At 37.9% G+C, this 22,500-nt stretch overlaps 1 protein-coding gene across 11 annotated transcripts in view; it reads left to right on the top strand.

Annotated features, from left to right (window-relative positions):
- The window catches only part of LOC106876392 (SMAD family member 4), a 175,643-nt gene that overhangs the window by 96,653 nt on the left and 56,490 nt on the right, over positions 1 to 22,500 (top strand). For 6 of the 11 annotated variants that reach the window (XM_014924910.3, XM_014924909.3, XM_052972836.2 and 3 more), the window contains exons 4-7: positions 4,494 to 4,668; positions 7,302 to 7,331; positions 12,112 to 12,231; positions 17,288 to 17,329. In XM_014924910.3, coding sequence (XP_014780396.1) covers positions 4,494 to 4,668; positions 7,302 to 7,331; positions 12,112 to 12,231; positions 17,288 to 17,329 — 367 coding nt within the window. The remainder of the gene's footprint in view (positions 1 to 4,493; positions 4,669 to 7,301; positions 7,332 to 12,111; positions 12,232 to 17,287; positions 17,330 to 22,500) is intronic. The other 5 variants (XM_014924911.3, XM_014924917.3, XM_014924916.3 and 2 more) reach the window with 2 other exon arrangements.

Genomic DNA, 22,500 nt, shown 5'->3' with positions numbered 1-22,500 from the left:
TTTGTCTTTCATACCTGTGATTGATGACATAAGTAAAAGTCAAGATTTTTGTTTTCTACCTCAGAATAACTTCTTGTTAACACCTTCCCTTGCCCCTTCCCTTGTGGTTTTCTTTAATAACAAAAAACTTAAATAGGCGCAGGAGTGGCTGTGTGGTAAGTAACTTGCTTACCAACCACATGGTTCCGGGTTCAATCCCACTGCATGGCATCTTGGGCAAGTGTCTTCTACTATAGCCTCGGGCCAACCAAAGCCTTATGAGTGGATTTGGTAGAGGGAAACTAAAAGAAGCCCGTCGTATATATGTATATATATATATGTGTGTGTGTGTATGTTTGTGTGTCTGTATTTATCCCCCCAACATCGCTTGACAACCGATGCTGGTGTGCTTACGTCCCTGTAACTTAGCGGTTCGGCAAAAGAGACCGATAGAATAAGTACTAGGCTTACAAAGAATAAGTCCTGGGGTCGATTAGTTCGACTAAAGGCGGTGCTCCAGCATGGCCACAGTCAAATGACTGAAACAAGTAAAAGAGTAAAAGAGGTACATTAACCCTTTGGCTGCTAAATTAAATTTCATGATCATTCCTGTAATGATGTTAATTATCCACCAATATGTAGAATTGATGTTTTTTCTGCTTCCAGAAGTATTTTGATTCTTGTTCTCTAAGGAGATATTTGAAGAAATAATATGATAAACTTTAGAAAATGTGAAAAATTGCCCTTCATAAGAAGTGACACTGGGAAAGTGTCTCCACTTCTTGCAGTACTAAACTGTTTTCCACAGTTAATGCTTATAAAATTTTGAGCAGACATATCTGGTTTCCACATTCAAAGGGTTAATTAATATCTATTTCCATGTTAGAACTTATATGGAAATAAGTATATTTTTCTAAAAAAAATTTACTCTCTACCTGTTTTTGCTTTAAAATGTTTTTCACGTTGCTTTTTCCTTCTTTTTCTTCTTTTTTTTTTTTTGCCATTAGTGAGATGGTGGAAGTTAATAACTTGTTAATTATCCCCACTTCACTTTATTCCATACGTTGTTAATTAGTTTTCCTTTTATAATAATAATGAATAATAGCAATAATAATAATGAGATTAAACCTTGGGAGAGGCATTATGCCGGTAATAAACACACGCACTGGTTCAGTCCTTTATTAATTTATATAGTTTTTTGTTAAATTAGTTCATTGCACTCTTGCAATCTCTTCAGTAACTTGTCTCTCCACTTCCATTTATTTTGAATGTATGATCTGGCGTTATATATAAATTAATAAAGGACTGAACCAGTGCATGTGTTTATTACCGGCATAATGCCTCTACCAAGGTTTAATTGTATTTCTTTCAATACACGTATCCATATCAAGAATCTTGCACACGAAATACACATACGAAATAATAATGTGCTTATTGTCTATAGTGCTCAGGTGCACTATAACTCATCAGAAAAGGTTCAAAGAGTGTACAGAAAGCAGACATGTGAGTCAAGTAAATAAAGGCAGCAATGAAGGCTAGAGGTGCGTGCACAGTACACAGAATAATAACTATTTTCTCTCTGTTAAGCTATTTAAATCCTTTCTTTTGGATAAGCCATCATTCCGCCAGGTTTTACTTCAGCCAGAGAATTTTTCATGTGAGTCTCAAGTTTGCTTAAGACTGTTTGTATTTTATTCTATTTTTTTATATTTTATTTCATTTTATTAGTTCTGCGATTTCTTCTCCCCCACCCCCACCCCACCGTGTAATCTCTTGTTTAGGTCGGGGGCTTGGGAACCATTTCAATATGGGGAGCCACTTTCAGCTTTAAAATAAAAAATAAAAATTGGATACCTGAGGCAATTGAAACTGCATCATCTATTGTAAACAAAAATAGACAAGGAGACATGAATTCATGTAACTTCTTTCTTAGTGTTATTTTTACTTTCAAATCTTATCAGAAATCAATTCAGTGTCTGAGTTAAAAGTTGTGGCTTTTATTTTATTGCAACATTGCGGGGTTTGGTCAGATAACTTTGTACAACACGAATACAACACTGGTTTTCTGGAATCTTTGGTCCCAATATATTTCCAGATTACTGATTTTTCTGAACTAGAGTGAGGTGGGGGATCACCTTTATATTTGGGAAACTGTAAATCTTGTACTGAATTCCTTTTATGTGCTTATGATTGCTTGCTATAATTTTTCTACATGATCATCATCATTGTCATCATCATTTAACATCCATCATTTGCTTCTTTGTGGTATTCTTACAAATTTCTGGACTGTTCTCCTGCCTGTATTGATTTCCTTAATCAGGTGTTATATGTTTATTCAAACCATCACATCACCATTTTAACATTCACTTTTCCATGCTTGCGTGGGTCAACTGGAATTTGTTGAGGCAGATTTTCTATGGCCAGATGCCCTTCCTGTTGCCAACCTTTACCTGTTTCCACGCCAGACATGTTTTTATGGAAGGTCGGAAGCAGACAACACCGCTTGTATGGTGGTGATGCTCATTTACAAACACCACATGATGTCAAAGCAAGAACACATGCAAACACACACCCACATGTATATGCAGACGGACCTCTTTCAGTTTTGTCTACCAAGACACTTTCCCAGGGTGTTGCGCAGTGGGACTAAACCCAAAACCACATGGTTGGGAAGCAAGATTCTTAACCTCACAACCATAGTTACACTTATATTATAATTTCTTCTATTCTTAAAGTTTTAGAGCGGTAAAGAAACAAGCCATTTTATAGCATTCAATATCTCCCATAAATGTTGAAAAAAAAAGAGTAATAATAAAAAAAATAAAAAACTTGTCTAACAACTGAAGTGACACGTTTCCTTTTCTATAAAGGTCTTTGCTAAGCAAGTTTTAAACTGACTTGACATGTGTACCATGAAATACAATTTCTGCAGCCAATCGTTATCTTCCAATCCAGGATATAGCTATTATCATGGCTACTAAAAGTTTGTAAGAATTGTTCTATGTTCATCTGTCACACTCCTTTCACACTCTTGCAAACTTACTTACCAACCCTCTCACCCTGCTCAATCTTCTGCACCATGTCTCTTACAATCACATCCCTATGACTTGAAGGCGTACCCAGACACGTCTTCACCACCATCCTTCTTTTCCCCCCACTAGGGTAGCCATGTATCTCCTCTCCAGCAAAGCCACCTCCCTCAGTACTACCCCCACACTCATTTGAGTAGGGTCTTGAATTATGAGTTTCTTGGTTAACCTCACTGGTGTCAGTACCACGTTAAAAGCACCCAGTACACTCTGTAAATTGGTTAGCGTTAGGAAGGGCATGCAGCTGTATAAACCATACCAGAATGAAAAACAGACATTAAATGGTGATGAGGATGATTCTGTGCGAGTTGTAAATCTCTTCAGAGAATCACCTTTAAAAGGTTATTAATTAGCAATAAATGTAAATGAGTATAGTAAACTTCTTCAAGTAATGCACAGAATTGTCTGTGATTTAGAACCTCTTGTCAACTATCTTGATTAAAATTTTGATCACAAGTTTCATAACTTTCATACATTCAGGAGGAAAACAATTTTTGATCAAATAAATTCATCTGTAAAATCACAGATTATTTCTTTAGCTTTCTCATACTCAGTGCTCCAAAAATTACCTGAACTCTTTTCTGTTCTCATCCCCAATTCTAGGATCACTCACTTGTACCCTTTACTAATTTGATACTTTTCAGAAAAGAGATTGAGTCTTTATTCATAAATTGTTGTTCTACGTTGTTTTTCTTATTGTTGGCAAATGTTACACAACATTAAATACAATGATAAGCTGAGTCTTCAATGAAAGTACGCATCTCTAACCAAGCTTTGTTGAAGGTCTTCATTTTAATATACATTTTTCTTATCTGACATAATTAATCTATCAATTGCATTAGACCATCAACAAACTTTCTTTTATTCTCAACTCTGGTTTGTCTTCTCTGCATCTCTCCAGTTGGACCCCTCCTTGTTCATCTCAAACATAGTATCATCCCACCAGCTGGTTCTGAGTTCAATCCCAGGCAAAGCATTAAGGCAAGGACACCAGTCTGATTAATTTAAGCAGTGTACATAATATAAATTCCTCATCTCAGAAATATAGAGTTATATGATGTTTTGTGTTACTATGGTTTTATTGTCATCCACTTGTTGCATTTACCTTACAGGTGAATAAAAATTGAACATTCTTTTCATCCTTCTAGGAGACTTTTCATTTAGGTAATTAAAAAAATGTTTCTCAAAGGTAACACAGTCATTAAATAACATAAGACACATATCAGGTACGGTTATGTATGCTGGGGAAGGAGTACATTGAGATGTTCCTGGGCAACTAGGGCAACACCCGTGCATCCACCACTGTATAAAGTGTTATGTCATTCACTCATTCATATTGTAAAGTTTCATTAAACAAGACATGATTCATGAACCCATCCACAGTTCTGCTCTTTTGTCCAATGATATCGTCTTTTGTAATCCTAGGTTGCTGGTCGCAAAGGCTTCCCACATGTAATTTATGCCAGAATATGGCGCTGGCCCGATTTACATAAGAATGAACTGAAACATGCCAAGTTCTGCCAGTATGCATTTGATCTGAAAGCAGACAGTGTGTGTGTGAACCCATATCATTACGAACGAGTTGTGTCACCCGGAATAGGTAAGTAACATTGGCTTCTCTCTCTCTCTCTCTCTCTCTCTCTCTCTCTCCCTCTCCCTCTCTCTCTCTCTCTCTCCCTCTCCCTCTCTCTCTCTCTCTCTCTCCCTCCATCTCCCTCTCTCTCTCTCTCTCTCTCTCTCTCTCTCTCTCTCTCTCTCTCTCTCTCGCTCTCTCTCTCTCATATTACCTTTTCAGTTATTATTGTTGTTGTTTGCTGGGCAAAATGCTTATCAGCATTTTGTCTGTCAAGTACAAGTTGAACATTGGGGTCGATGTAATCGACTTACTCCCTCCCCTGAAATTACTGGCATCGTGTCAAATCTGAAACCATTATTATTGTTGTTGTTGTTGTTATCATCATTTGATTCATTGTTTGTATTCATTATTTGCTATGCTGTCTTACAGAAGACATAGACCAAGTAAAGCTATGGCTCGGGTGCCTGCACGTGTGAGGAGAAAGTAGACAAGGGAAAAAAAAATTTTAATCTATTGCCTTTAACAATTAATATACAATAATTTGTATTGTAGACATCAGGCATCATCTGGCTGAACATCTGTTCTTTGGATGCCTTCAGCAGATGTCATTCTGTTGCAAGCATTCAAGGTGGGTCTCTGGTTTGAAGAGAACTTCCTTCCTTCCTCTCACAAACCTCAGAGACCCTAAAAAAATTACAAGTCATGAGTATTGCCCTTCCCTCTTTGATTAGCAATAAAAAAATATGTATACTCTTCTTATGAATATTGGTTTCAAATTTTGGCACAGGGCCAGCAAATTTGGGGTGGTGTAATTCAATCGCATCAACCCCAGTGCTCAACTGGTACTTATTTTACCAACCCTGAAAGGATGGAATGCAAAGTTGAACTCAGAATGTATCGACAGATGAAATGCTACTTAGTATTTTGCTCAGCATGATAATGATTCTGTGAAGGGCCTTTTGTCCTTCTAAGGGTTAATAAAATAAAGTACAACTCAAGTACTGGGATCAATGGTACTTACAACCTAAAATCTTCTGAAAATTATAGGCCTTGTGCAAAAATACAAAACTGTTGTTGTTTCTGTTACTGCTATTATCTGTGTCTAATATCAGTGTAAGAGTAAATTGCTAAAGGTCCATGAGTTTCCTGTGAGTTCCATTTAGTTGATATTCAGTTTCAACATTTGTATATCAGTGATTCTTTGATGTCAATCAAGGGCCGAGTAAAAAAAAAAAAAGAGAAATGTTTAGTGTGGTATGAAAGAGGTGATGTACTGTGATGAGTGACAAAGAGGGGAAATAGGTATGTTGGACAGTCCAGAGAGAACCATAAGCTATTATTATAGTGGTAGAAGAGACAAAGAGAGGGTAACACACACACACACACACACACACACACACACACACACACATATATATATATATATATATATACACACACACATACATTCATTCACTCACTCATTCATTCACTCATTCATTCATTTACTCATTCATTCATTTGCTCATTCACTTATTCCTTCTTTCATTCACTCATTCATTCGTTCACTCATTCATTCATTCTCTCATTCATTCACTCATTCATTCATTCACTCATTCATTCATTCACTCATTCATTCATTTATTCGCTCATTCATTCACTCATTCATTCACTCTCTCATTCACTCACTCACTCATTCCTTCACTCATTCACTTATTCATTCACTCATTAAATATGTAGTTTGTTTTTCTCAGAGAATTTATGGTGGCAATACTGTCTTTTGACGTCTATTTTCCAGTGCGTGGTGAGGCACAAGCCAAGCCCTTGTTATAATTATGAATATATAATTATAAAATATTCATATCAATTTACCTACGAGGTTTTATTTCCGCACTGACCACTTGGTAAAAATCATTTATGATTTTACCCTTATTATTGTTATATATATATATATATATATATATATATATATACTCTTTTACTCTTTTACTTGTTTCAGTCATTTGACTGCGGCCATGCTGGAGCACCGCCTTTAGTCGAGCAAATCGACCCCGGGACTTATTCTTTGTAAGCCTAGTACTTATTCTATCGGTCTCTTTTTGCCGAACCGCTAAGTTACGGGGGACATAAACACACCAGCATCGGTTGCCAAGCAATGCTAGGAGGACAAACACAAACACACATACATATATATATATATATATATATATATATACAACCGGCTTCTTTCAGTTTCCGTCTACCAAATCCACTCACAAGGCTTTGGTCGGCCCGAGGCTATAGTAGAAGACACTTGCCCAAGGTGCCACACAGTGGGACTGAACCCGGAACTATGTGGTTGGTAAGCAGGCTACTTACCACACAGCCACTCATATATATATATATATATATAACTGGAAAAAAAAAATTTGCTAATGGTTCTTCAGCAACAACACACCTTGATAAACTCAGTGGCTACAACAGAAATGCTCTCTGGTTGGTAGTTTAACACTTAATCTCTGTCTCTTTCCTATGTCAAATACAGTGAGAGAATTACCACCATTGCACATGTACTTGCATTTTTCTCCATTTGATTGAACATGTTTTATTTATTTACAATTGCAGAGCCCTTGGATGTGTACCTTTAACATGTTTTTTCTTTCTTTCTTTCTTTTTTTTTTTTGTTGTTGTTGTTCCAGACTTGACAGGACTATCATTACAACATACAGGTAAGTGAAATATTTGTGCTTGTTTTCTCTGCTCATCAATGTTTCATTGTGTGTATGTGTGCGTCTGTGTACGTGTGTATGTTTGTGTCAGACTTTGTGTATGTTCATATAACTGAGCTTAAATACATGCAAACTAAATGCAATATCAAGATATTAAATATGAATTAACTGTTAAAATTTTAAAATATAAATTTCGAACATAATATGAATTATGCAACCCATTTACAAGTACTCAGTGAGGTAGAAGAATGACAAAAGGCCAAATCTTCACATGGGGCCTTAACCCCTTAGCATTTAAACTGACCATATCTGACCCAAATATATTACCTGTTTTATGCTCAAACTGACCAGATTTGACCTCGTATATCTGCTCTACAATATCATATTAAAAATATACAATCACATCATCAAAATTTCAAAGATAAGAGATAATGCTTGATTAATTCATAACAATCTGAATAAATAAGCATTATGTTTGACAGAATAGTTTGAATATAAAGGGTTAAACCTCTTAACTGTTGCAATTCAGGCAACTGCATTATCTATTATGTGAAAGAGCATCTATCATCTCACAAATTGTGGAAGCCCTCCAGGCAAGACTACTTGTAATTCAAAAGATCAGCCTTTTCATACTGTATCAGAGGGTTACATTAAGAAAGCAAGTGACTGTATGTGTGTGTGTGTGTGTGTGTGTGTGTGTGTGTGTATAGGTACAAGCATGGTTGTGTGATATATACAGATACACATGCACACAGATATACATACCACAGTGGAAGTGTGCTGGGCCCATAACCCAGAAGTCTGAAGATTGAAACTATGTCCAACCCATGAAAATGTTGAAAAATGGCTGCTAAATGATGACAGTGATACATACTTACATACTTATTATAAAATGCAAGAATGGTTGTGTGGTTAGCAAGTTTGTTTGGAACCAATGGGTTTAGGATTTATTTCCACTGCAAGGACACTTGGCTGGTGTTTTCTATCACTGCAACTTGACCAATATCTTGCACGGGGAATTTAATAAACAGTAACTAAAACCCATCATGTGTGCATGAGTGAGTGAGTTTGCATTAGTGTATTCCTTGTTGTCCTGATGCGAGTGTGTTAATTGTAAACAAATGTCACTGTTGTATCAACAGTGTCATTTATTTGCAATCCTGCACAAAAACATTTCTGGCCATTAAGCTGTTCATTGTCAAGATACTTGAGGTGGGGGGGGGGGATATTACCATATGTTGCAAACAGGTGAGGAATGACAACAGGAGGAACATCCAGCTGTAGAAAAGTCTTGTCCGAATTAAGTTTTGTCCAGTTCATGCCAGCATGGAAAAGTGGACATTAGAACAATGAGGCTGGTGACTGTTATAATGATGATACATTTGTGTGTACTGTTGTTGCCTCAAGATTACTTTAACTTTTTAGTGTTTAAACCGGTTGTATCTAGCCCAAATATTTTATCCATTTTATGCTCAAACTGGCTAGAACCAGCATCTCACAAACTACCCTGCAACGTCATTTTCGAAATAAACAATTACATCTTTCAAATCTTGAAGCTACAAGATAATACCAGATTAATTTTTTAAAATGTGAATAAATAAGGATCACTTTTGATAAAGTAACCTGAACATTAGAGGGTTCAAGACTCATGTCTATGGAATGCTCAGTTATTAAGCACAATGAGTACATAGAGGTATTGATCTACATACCCAGGTAGCTGGAATATTTGTTCGTTAAAAATATGTGTGTGACCAACTATGCCAACAACATATGTACTGCAAGTTAAAGAGAGTATAAGTAATCTTAATCCCAGCTAACAGGGATTTAGGATTTTCTTAACATGTGGTGGCTTCCAGGGGTGGTGGTGGTGGTGGTGGGATTAGCAAAAGTGAAAAATATTTCTGAAATGGACAAATATATTTTTCTGTCTTGTTGGAGTCAGTGAAGCCTTATCTCTTTAGAATTTAAATCAACCCATATACTCCACCTGTTTCATGTGCAGTCTAGACAAGATCTGACCTCTCACACCTACCCTACAGTGTCTTTCCAAAATAAACAATCACATCATTGAAATCTTGGAATTACAGGACACTGCATAATTATGATAATTCAAAACAAATGTAAATAAATAAGCATTAAATTTGACAGAATAATTTGAATGCTAAAAAGTTGATGACAGAGTATCTCAACAAAACTCATCATCAACATGTAACATCCGTTTTCCATGCTGGCATGGGTTGGACTGCTTGACAGGAATTGGCAAGGCCAGGGACCACACCAGGTACCATAGTCTGTCTTGGCTTGGATTCTATGGCTGGATACCCTTCTTAATGCCAACCACTCCACAAAGTGTACTGTGTGCTTTTTACATGGCACTATAAAAAAACATTCTAACAAAAGGGTTAAGATCCTTTCCTCTAAGTTGGTATGGATCAGACAGGTTTGTTAATTCCTATACCACCATTCATTTCAGTTGTTTCTCATCTAATCTCTGTCCCTATGCTCCTACACTCATCATACTGAGATTTTATCTTACCATTTTGTGTGTCTTTTTTGGGTCTTTCCTTTCCACTGTCAGCACAGGACATTTTTTTTTCACCAATTGCTGATCATCCATCCACATCATATATCCTACCAGCAGAGCTACTATGTCTTATATAAATTAGCTGATGTCTCAAATGCCAAGCTATTCTCTCAGTCCACTCACATGTAGGTTAACTGTATACATCATAATAAAGAAACTAAGGTTTGCAACAGTTCCATGACGTGATAGGCTACTGGCCTATGAAAGGTAGATTGCTCATGTTCTATCTCTGTTACTGCGTGGTCCAAGATGCTTTACCACCGACTGTCTCACTGGTGCCTCAGTGTATTACTGTCAGCAGTGGGAGCATTACAATTGACAAGTGTTCCTTTGTTAGTTTACTGTGCTGCTGAGTTCAAGTCACCTAAAAGTCCTGAGAGAATGAAGCATTGTAAGACGGACAATTCCAGCACAACCTACTTTGTATCATCACTGTCATCACCATCATTATCATCATCATCATCATCATCATTGTCATCATCATCACCATCATTACATGATGACTAAGTTCACACTGGTGTTCCAACTCACCAAGTGAATTACAGGACTTATCTAAATTGAGAACAAAAAGGTATTTGTCTATTCCTGATATTGCTTAAACTAAAATCCTCAATTCCTGCAATCTATTTTTAGGCATTTGATTGCAGGGTAAGGTAACCCCTCTTTCTAGCCCTCCTTCCCTAAAGACACTTATCCATCTGCTGAAACATTTTAATATTACATCACCCTTATCATGTTCGTTGTTGTTGTTTTTTGTTATTGTTGTTGTTTTTATTGTGCCTCTTCCTCCCTTCAATGCATGCTGTGAATAAATGTTTAATAGTAAATTGTATTTTTTGCTTTTGAACCTATGCAGTGCTCCAGCATGGCCATAACTGTGAATAGCTTACACAGCAGACAAATGAACCAAAGAACTCAAACTCAGATCATTAAACCCAACTGCCAACTGGCAGCATATTTGGCAGAATTGTTAGACTTGGCTAGAATACCTTTGTAGATTTTGTTCTGACTCTTTTTGCTCCAAGTTCCAATCTTACTGAGGTCAAGTTTGCCTTTCATTCTTGGGAGGGTGGGTGTGAATAAAAAGGAACATAGCAATCCAGGGCGGTGGATTGGTGGAGCAGTAACAGGGCCACAGGGGCGGGCAAGACTTGCCATTGCATTCTGACAGCAATGCACGCGATGACACATATGCCAAGCTGGATCATCCCAAATTGGCAGCCTCTCCCTTGGATAGATCAGCTTCAAGAGTTTTGGTAAGGATTTGCATGTGTGAACAATTGCTAGTCTTCCTCCAAATTACCCTTGCCCAGATCTGCGCATGCATGTGCAGATGTGCAATCAACATTGACTAACAGAGGTCTTATAACTATAAGTTATCGACCAATCAATCAATCAATCAACCTTCGAAGTGATTGAACAGCCAGTCCCAACCAGTATGAGTTATACAATTCACCCTTTCAATTGCTGAATACAAAACATGGCATTCACCCTTGAATAACCAATCCATTATGAAGTGACCCATTTGCAGCTGAGCGGACTGGAGCCACATGAAACGAAGTCTTTTGCTCAAGAACACAACACATAACTGGTTTGAGAATTGAAACCACAATCTCGCAATCATGAGCGCAACACCCTAAACACTAGGTCACGTTCCTTTACAAGTTGTGTTCACTAAGAAACTGGCTGGGAAGTCTTTCTCTCTCTCTCTCTCTCTCTCTCTCTCTCTCTCTCTCTCCTTCCTCTCCTCTTCTCTCTAACAATCTTTAAAACTTGCAACAGCCTCCACACTTGAACCCAGCCCCATGGGTTAACCCATTAACATTTAAACTGGTTATATCCAGCCCAAATATTCTACCTGTTTTATGCTCAAATCAGCTAGAACTGTCCTACAATGTGATTCTATAAAAAAAAGAATCACATCATTGCAATCTCAAAGCCTTGAGATAATGCACGATTAATCTGTGGCAATGTGAATAAATAGCTATTGAATTTGACAGAGCAATTGAAATGTGCAAAAGGGTTAAATTAACGTAAGGGGTAGAAAACGAACCAAAGTAAGGAATGCAACACCACCGCTGCAGCCTGCTGGCACTGCCCAAAACTCCCATTCACATGACATGCGACACGACACGACCTGACCACAACACGACGACTCTAGAATGAATGACACTGTGTTCTTATACTGTTTTCCAGCTCCCAGCAGACTAGTGAAAGATGAATACGGCCACGACAGCCAGCTCAATGGCAGCGGGGCCGGGGAAGGCTCACAAACTGTACAACACCCACCTCAGGACAATTTTGGCCTCATGCCAGGTGGGTGGCTTTCTTTTTTTTTTTTTTTAACCTTTTTCCTTTTTTATTTTTTTTAATTTTATTTTATTCTTCATTTGCACTTTTCCAAATAGGTTTTAGAATTTTGTTGTTGTAATTGTTATCATTGTTTCTTTCGCTGTTGTTACTTGTTATACCTTATGCCGTTGTTTTGTTGTTGCTGTTGTTGTTGTTGTTGCTGTTGTTGTTGTTGTTGTTGCCACTGGTTCTTTGTTTTTTGTTTTGTTTTTTGTTGTTGTTTTTTTTTGCCATGATCAAAGTAGCTGTTTTTGCTTTCATCTTACCCTAAATATGTTGTTTGTTCTCGAGGATGACATTTGCTGTATGTTGTGTATCGTTGTCGTCATCATCGTCATTGTAGTATGTTGTTTAATCAAATATTTGCAGTATTGTCACATGGTGTACTTATATCGTGTGTGTGTGTGTGTGTGTGTGTGTGTGTGTATGTATGTGTATATTTTTATGGTTATATTGTTGCATTCTCTGAGATCTTGGAATGCTATGAAGCTGTATTGTCATATATCACTGCGTGATGTATGTCTTTTGTATGTACACACACACACATGCACATATATATACATATATACACACACTCATTTGATGGCATCATGCATATTATGTCCAACATACTATTTAATACAACCTTTCCTACAAAAATATTCACTTCGGTTATCTAATTACTGGATAACTAGTTTACAATATCAGTCAGTGACTTCACCATCTTTTTGCTCACACACACACACACACACACACACATATTATTTTAAGAAGAATGCATCTACAGAGAATTGTAAAATCAGTCCATGATAAAAACAAAACTGCAGGGTATCAATTAACAATGACTTGATTTATATTCTCCACTGATCGATATGAATCAATATGATATGGCAAACTATACCAACCATTAAAATTGTACATATGATATGAGACTTTGATTTCAACATCAAGAAAAATAAATGAAATAGGAAAGAAAAGATGAATCTGATTGAGATGAAAATGGACACAGCATTCTACAAGACTTGATCAATATCATATATATATATATATATATATATATATATAATTTACTGTTCCGTGATAGAAAATTCAGTAAAAAAATACTCCGTCTGGTGAGAGATAAATATTATTTATTTAAAGGGCATAGTACATGTATTTAAGTGCTACTAATAGTTTAATATGTTGAGAAATACTCAAACATATTCTTCAGACACAAACCACATATCATAATGAACTTTAAAAAATTGAATAATAGAAGAAATGAAAAAAAAACACTGAGAAGGCAGCATATAGAAAATGCAATAAATAAAAAACAGAAAACAAAATAAAAAAAAACAACTAAAATTTAAAAAAAAAAAAAAGGTAAAAGAATTCTCCTCCTTTGACCTTAAATAATAAGGCTGGAAAGATATCGAGTTAGTCAGGAATAGACGGAATTTTCCAATTCTTCAAAATGTATTTATACATATGCTTGCAACCACTGAAAATTTCTGACCTAGAGTTCAATAGAGAATTAGGGATCTTAGATCTGAGTAGGATCTACGCTCTTTCAGCTAAACAAAGCCTACATTTATTTGATCCACTCACATAAAGTATGCATTTCTCAATTACTTTGCATTTAATCACATGTGGTGTGTCATTATCTTTCAAAGTCTATACGTAGTTAACCAATTTAGTAGCTTTACTTTTATCCCTGTGTCGGAGGGAGGGTATGTGATTGGCATAGCGATTTTTAAATTCATGCTGGCAAGAGAGATATACATTTGTATATAACAAATGAGACAAACAGAAAATCGAATTCATGAGGCTCTTTATTAATCACAATGATTGTTTCGACCCATCTTGCAGTGATCCCTCACAGGTGAGATTACTAAACAATTTGTTTATGGTGCATCTTTTGGTGCAGATGTGTCTTGTCAGGTGACTTTTCAAAAGGTTAAAAAAAAAAAGGATAAAGACCCCATTTGGTCATGAATGACCACGGGATTGCACCTAGAAAGTTACCCTCTGAGGCGCAAGTCTAGGTAAGATTGTTTATGGAAGACCAGCAGTTGCCCATGCACCCACCCTCCCATCATGCCACCGATGTTATCCAAAGGAAAGGCAAAGGCTAATACAGTTCAGCACCAGTAACATCACAGCACATTTCTACAGCTGAGTGAACTGGAGCAATGTGAAATAAAATGTCTTGCTCAAGAACACAACATACATTCTGGTCCAGGAATCCAATTCACTAGCTCATGATTGTGAGCCTGATGCTCTAACCACTGAGCCACGTGCCTTCAACTTTCAAAAGGTCCTTTGTTCAATACACATGATTTCACTTGGTTTGATTATATAGCATGTTGTTATTTGCCTATAGGCTTCATGGTTTTGTATCAATACTGTGAATGACATCAGGTAACTGTAAACTGAACATGCCTTAATCAGCATACTACAAGGCATAGACTCAAGTTTTAATTAACTACTTATACACACATGTATATATGTCATTGACTCCTTCTCGTTTCTAAGGATTTCTTTCTTTGGTGAAGGAATGCTGGTAATTTAGTCTTAATTAGAGTAGTTCAGAGAGTGGTTCCTGACTTGCTAGGAAGTGACTCATGCACTGATGTTTCGAAGACTTCCTCTGCAGCACATGTGAAATGTGACGTGCAGGTTCCAGCAACAAAACTGACAGACTGCCATCGGCTCAGGTATTGCTTGAGCTGCACTGTCAGAACCAGTTTGTCTAGCATTGCCCTCATCCATCAGATTGGCTGTTGGGTTCATAGGTCTATCATTTACCTGTTCTGCCATTGAGGACTTGGGGGGGGGGGGTCTTTTAATGAGGAACGCCCCTCAAGGTTCTTGCCCAGATCAGTGGAAAGATGTTCAACTCATGAAGTTTTAGCTACGATGATCATTTAAGTCACAATCTACCATCTTTAAAAAAAGGAAGATGGTCATGTTTTGGATGGAATGTCTCTGATCATAGGTGGTTTACTTGGTCAGGACTAACCTGGGGTTAAACAACAGCAAACCAGATCATTTGATTGAACCACCACGAGTTTCTTCCATAACTACCTCTGCTACTACTACCACCACTACTGCTGCTGCTACTACTACCACTACTTCTACCTTCACAACCAATCACCACAACCTCTACAACCTACACTACCACACCCCATACCACGAGCACCATAACTACCACCACCACCACCACCACAAATACTACAATCATTACCACCATAACCAACATCACCACCACCACTGCCACAACCTCCACAACCACCACTACCACCATGACTACTGCAGTAACATTTAGCATGTTTGTTATTTGTGTTGTTGTTGTTGTTGCTGTTTATGTTGTCATTGCAACACCCACCTCCCTCCTGCCCACTTCAAACCACCTCACCCCCAATGCCTCCAGACCTTCCCCAAAACCAACCCACCACTACCACACACACCATTAACCTCCTTGTCCCTTTTACATTATGATCCATACCACTGCCCCCTCTCCATTGTATGCCTTCACACACACCCCTCTCTGCCTAACTCCTCTTCCTTCTCCTCCTTTCTCACTCCTCCCCCACTCTTGTTGTCCCCCCTCCCGCTGCCTCTACTAACCATCATTGTCATCATCATTTATTCACTTTCATTCTCTCTCCTGTCACTATTCCTCTTCCTCAATCTCCATGACAACTGATCAGTCCTCTTAGTTTGATACAAAAGCTCACTTTGCCCACAAGCTCACTTTGCCCACAAGCTCACTTTGCCCACAAGCTCACTTTGCCCACAAGCTCACCTCATTACCTTCAATACCATCACCATCACCATCATCTCCAATGCAGTATGCACTGCCACATGCTGCTCATAATCTCACCTCTGTCACCACCATCACCATCATTATCATTGTCTTCATCATCACTATCGAACACAGTATGCACTATCACACACTGCTCATGATCTTCCTCCATCACCAGCTTGCTTGTATTCCACCCTCACCCATCATCGATCCTTCTTGTTCCCACTGACCCCTTCACACTTCACTTCTACTCGTTTTACTGAGCAGAGATCTTAACTTCCATCACTGTCCGGCATTACTGACCCTGCCAGTGATCCTACAACCACCACCACTACTGTCTCTCCTTCTCTTCTCCTTCTCTTCACCTTCCTCCTACCTTCATCTCTTCCCAGCCTTAATCAATCCTTCCTATCTCATTGACACACCCTGTCGTTACCAATGGTGTTAGACCTTCCGCTAACAACCCTTGCCATTAGAGATGCCTCCACATCAATGATTCTCAAGTCTTCTTCTGTCAGTTACTCCTTTTTCCTGCTGAAGCAAATTCCCTTTTTCTCCATAAAAATGATGCAAAGCCACCATAACGATATCGAAAAAAATATGATGGGAACAACTTTTTTTTTAATAAGGTTTGGCCCCACAGAATTGTGGAATTAACATGATTTAATTTCCAGGAATTAAATATCGTTATTTACCACCACCCCTGTCATGTAAATTTTTACTCCTGGACAAGAATCACTGCATTATGTGATTTACTCGACCTGCTAGAAAATGCAATTCAATCTACCTCAAATCATACCCGGTTATTTTAAAATAAAAAATAAATTTTTAAAAAATAAAATAAAAAGCAAGGGATTACATTCAACAAAGTGGTCCTATATATATAAGATATAAAAATAAAAAAGGGATTGTCAGTGCTTGAAAGCCTTTGATCAGAGGTCTACTTGATTTGAGCTAACCTGGGGTTAAACTGCTGCTGCTGCTACTACGGTCATCTTTATTATCACCATCTCCGTCATTTCATCATGGTCACTGCTCACCTGTAGAAGATCCTGATGACCCAAGGCCCTTAATCCTGATGGCAACAAACCCCCACCCTCACCCCAACCCCACTACTACAGCCACCACCAGCTGAAGCTTCCCCACTCCCGCCCTCTCTTCCTGCCATGGTACCAAGTAAAGGTAAAAGTTTAAGAAAGGGTGATGCAAGCATATATGTTGTACCCTCTAAATGTTGTATTTTTACCTGTCCAGGTTTACAGCCCCAGGCCTCTAAGTTCCGGCCAGCATCTTCAGGTGAGTCACTCTACTGCCTTTTCCACCTTTTCTGTTGCATTTTCCTAACATTGCTACACACCTCCATCACAGTTTCTTATCTCCAAAACAACAGTGTATTATAAGTGGGGGGGTGGGGCATGTGTGTATGCGTGTGTGTGATTATATATATGTGTGTGTGTGTATATATATATATATATATATATACACACATTTATATATATGGAAAGCATGTATGTATATATATGTGTGTATGTGTCGTGTGTCTATCTATATACAAGGTCTGATCAGTAAGTATCCGGACTGTTGCAATAGTAATGAAGCCAAAACACACAGAGTGAAGATGCTTGGTAAGACATCTGTCTGCTGAGTTTGTGCCAAAACTGCTTTCAGCTGACCCAAAAGACACTCAGGTTTCAGTTGCACATGGTCACCTTGATTGTATCAAGAACAATGAAAACTGGAAACTTTTGAAAACTTTGTGTACGATTCTGAGCAGGTGTCACCAAGCTTTTAGCAAAATTTGATGCAGATTCTCTGCTCAACTCTCTCTGTCATGGTCAATGCAATGATCACACACTACACGCCTTCCTTCCAAGCACTGCTGTAAACAGTGGATGAGAGCTAGAATGTTAAAACTTAGTGCGTATGCACAGCAGAGTTGTAGTTCAGTCTGTGCCAAGCAACCTCACTCTGCATACTTTAGCTTTGTTACTATGGCAACAGTCTGGATACTTATTGATCAGACCACATATATACACACACACACACACACACACAATGTACATACATGTATATGTATACTGATTCAAAAGTAAATATACATATATACGCATGTGTGTATGTATATATACTTGTGTATATGCATGTGTATGTATATGTGGTGTGTGTATACATACATACAGGTATATGCTGGGCCGTCTTAGCAGTATTGTAGGTCCCCAAGCAAATTAGTGTACTGGGCCCTATAGGGTTTATTTATTGACAGAAAGGTAAAGTATACATAAATCAGAATTGGGTCCCTTGCCATGTGAAGCCCCTGGGCAACTATAACTATCCATATATATATATATATATATATATATCATCATCATCATCATCATCGTTTAACGTCCGCTTTCCATGCTAGCATGGGTTGGACGATTTGACTGAGGACTGGTGAAACCGGATGGCAACACCAGGCTCCAATCTAATTTGGCAGAGTTTCTACAGCTGGATGCCCTTCCTAACGCCAACCACTCAGAGAGTGTAGTGGGTGCTTTTACATGTCACCCGCACAAAAACAGCCACGCTCGAAATGGTGTCTTTTATGTGCCACCTGCACAAGCCAGTCCAGGGGCACTGGCAACGATCTCGCTCGAAAATCCTACGGGAGCCAGTCAGGCGGTACTGGCAACGGCCACGCTCAAAATGGTGCATCTCATGTGCCACCCGCACAAAAGCCAGTCCAGGGGCACTGGCAACGATCTTACTTGGCTTGCCGGGTCTTCTCACGCACAGCACATTTCCAAAGGTCTCGGTCAAAAAATGTAAATAGATCCTCTGTTGGTTTTAAGGATGGTTGTTCCAGTTGTTCAATCAATGGACTAACCTCTTACTCTTTGAATTATTATGGGTTATTATGCAACATACATTGATACCCTTAGCATAATCATCAGGCACAATCAGCACGAGGTACTATGTAACAAGGCTGGCTCTTTAAATTGTAGGTATAGTCCATGTTGCTGGACTTCACCACTCTCTTCACTCTACCCAGTTTCACTCATAAGGGGTTCAGTTTAAATCAAAGCAATTGTAAAAGATATTTGCCCAAGGTGTCATGTAGTAGGATTGAACTTGAAGACTTTGTGATTACTAAGCAAACTTCCTAACCACTTGCTCATACCTACACGTGCATATGAATATTCAAGTGAATACACATAGACATGCGCACACTATAACCTGTAGTTGTAAAGAACAATTTCAGATTGGAAACTAAAAATGACAAACTGGTTACAAATACATTTCTGTGCGTACATGGACAGACAGACAGACTGACAGGCACATAGGTAGATGAAACAAAAAGTGTAACACCCAAACTTATCACATGTCGTGACAAGCAGATAATGTTCTTTTCTACTCTAGGCACAAGGCCCAAAATTTTAGGGGAGGCGGGGCCAGTCGATTACATCAACCCCAATATGTAACTGGTACATAATTTATCGACACCCCTGAGGTTAGTACTGATTGTGCAGACCTTTGATTAAAATGTGTTCCAACCATGACCATCTCGTCTTTATATATCTAAGGCCATGTTGATAGATGTGTGCTTCCCTTATCTAAGGGAAGGATTTTGGCTGATATTTCTAGCAGGCCAAGCAACTACATAGAGAGATTTTCATACACACAGGCTAGCAGCAGTAAGCATGAACAGTGAGTCAGGCAATGGACAATCAATTGGGTGGTCAATAGTTCATATCCTGTTCCCAGCACTTGGTTCTTATCTGTGGTCAAGATATTCGACTCTCGAATATCGTACATCACTTAACTGTTAAGAGATATTGTAAAATTTTACTCCTTGTATAGGTGAAGTCAAATGGCCAGAAGAGTAATCAAAACTGCAGAATTATTTTCAGTGGGTTAATTTTCCATTGATAGATAATGCCTGGTCAAGGAGGCAGGACAGAGAGCAAGGCAAGGGAGGGAGGAAGAGGAGAGAGAGAGAGAGAGTGCAACATATATCTGAAAACAGACGGATAAAAAGGATCACCTAAGGAAATTTTATCAGTCCTAAAATGACCAGTTCGCTGTCTCTAATATGCAGCTGTGTCTTTGCATTCCTTAAGTGGTCAGCTAGTCATGCTGAGACTAATACAACGCCACACAACAACTGACCGTAACACGTACTTAATTAGCCGATGGCAACTGTAGCTAATCCAACATACAACTCCTGCTTCAAGCACAACTTCATGTCAGATCTCTCTCTCTCTTTTTTCTCTGAATAAACTATTTTCTGTGTGAATGCATGTGTGTCTATGCATGTCTGCGTTTGTGTGGATGTTTGTTTGTGCATGTGTGTGTGTTCTGATGATATTCAACACATACCCTCCCACACACACACACACACACACATGCATATATATGTGTGTGTGAGTGCATATATAGACATGTATATATGTGTGTGTGTGTGCATATATATATACATATAGAAATATACATGTATGTATGTATATATATATATATATATATATATATATATATATCATCATTAACATCATTGTTTAGCATCCATTTTCCATGCCAGCATGGGTTGGACATATATACATATACATGTATATATATATATATATATATATATATATATATAAATACACACACACACACATGAATGTGTGTATTTGTGCATTTATAGACACATGCACATACCAGTGTATGTGTGTGTTAGAGAGATTAAAGTGACACAGCGATAAATCCCATCCACACCCATTTGTTACGAATATATCTATATTTCTTATGAAAACATTTTTATTTATCCCTGGTCTTTGAGATATGAATCATCCAAAGTCCATAGTGACATCTCTGTGTTTGCGTGTGTGTCTAGGTTACCGTGACCTTGTGATGTATATCATCATCATCATCATCATCATCATCATCATCATCATCATCATCATCATCATCATCATCATCATCATCACCATCATCGTCGTCTAGTTGTTGTAGATAGAAAGAAACGGTCGATCCATATTAGTTAGCATTTAAAATTAGGAAAAGAGAAACGCTGTAATGGAATCCTGCTTTTCTGTCTCTTTTTGATGGCAATTCTAAAAGTTACAATAAATGTAAGTTTTCGAAAATAATCCTGACCAAATTTAACTGTTGTACTTTTGGTGGCAGTTTCATATTATCTGAATCTCCTTGATTACGTTTTTAATTATTCTTAACTTTGTATTCGAACTTGGTTCATATTTAGCTACTAGAATCTTGAAAATGATTTTTTTTTTTTTAATGTTTGTGGTTATTCTAAATTATAAGTTCTTGATGAGATTCAGCCTCCACATTTTGTTTTTGTTATACAGTGTCTGAATGTTCTTCATTGTGTGTCACATTTTGGTTCATATCATTGGTTTTTGGTTAATCATATCATAAGAAAGGATTCTTCTCCTCCATTTCCTTGTATGTGATTTGGAGACATTTCTAAATAAATTTCTAATCAGATTTCTTTCCCTGATCTTAGCTGTACACTGTCTGTCACCAGTGACCAAGGCATATACCTCCCAAATGTCCCACACACACGTACCTGTTCAATCTACTTTGTGAACTGTTATCATGTATTAGGAAGTACTTGCTATTACAAACTATGAAACTCATAAGGGTTTCTTTGGGGTGTCCTTCCTGAGTAAGAAACTCATGGGGCTGGTTTGCATGGTGTATGTATACCCCATCTGGACGGGAAACTGGTCCATCGCAGAATTACTTATTTTTGCCAGCTGAGTGGATTGGAGTAACGTGAAATGAAGTGTTTTGCTCAAGAACACAATACATCACCCGGTCCAGGAATTGAAACCACACTCTTATGATCATGAGTCTAACACCTTAATTACTAAACCATACACTTCAACTCCTTTAAGGTGTATTATTGCTTAATTCTACCCCTCCCCACAACACTTTTTGGGCTGGTTTGTGTTGTATGGTGCGTGGCCTGATGCACACTTCATATAAACCCTTAACTGATTACTAACTGTTGCTTCATATCAAGCTACCACAGTAACAGTGAGGGTGTTATTGTTTTATTTCATCTTTTGTTTCAGTGGTGATTCTGAATTATAAATTACTGATCAAATTCAGAACCCCACTCTTCCTACTGCCTGAATATTAATTATGCATTACATTTTGGTTTATATTTGGTTATTAGAATCGATTTCAAAGTGATTGACCCATTTATTTTAAAGCATATCCTATCGGCAGTATGAGTGCCATGGCATTGTGTGGAAGTTTCTGGACAAGCCAATTCTGCGATAAAGATTAGACACCAAGTTTAGACATATCATTTCACTTCACTTCACATACCTGCACTGTTCTGATGCCTATAGCCTGGAGAGAATCTCTGTACAAAATACAGAATTGCTATTGTTCTCTCAATATACTGTTAAATGTTATGTACAAGATAGTAATATTGTAACCTTTAGTTGTTGTTTTTGTTGTCTGATATTGTC

This window comes from Octopus bimaculoides, chromosome 14 (genome assembly GCF_046866305.1).
Source record: "Octopus bimaculoides isolate indiv1 chromosome 14, ASM4686630v1, whole genome shotgun sequence".
Lineage (NCBI taxonomy): Eukaryota > Metazoa > Mollusca > Cephalopoda > Octopoda > Octopodidae > Octopus > Octopus bimaculoides.
The sequence above is the reverse complement of the archived record's forward strand: the minus strand, read 5'-3'. Positions and strand labels throughout refer to the sequence as shown.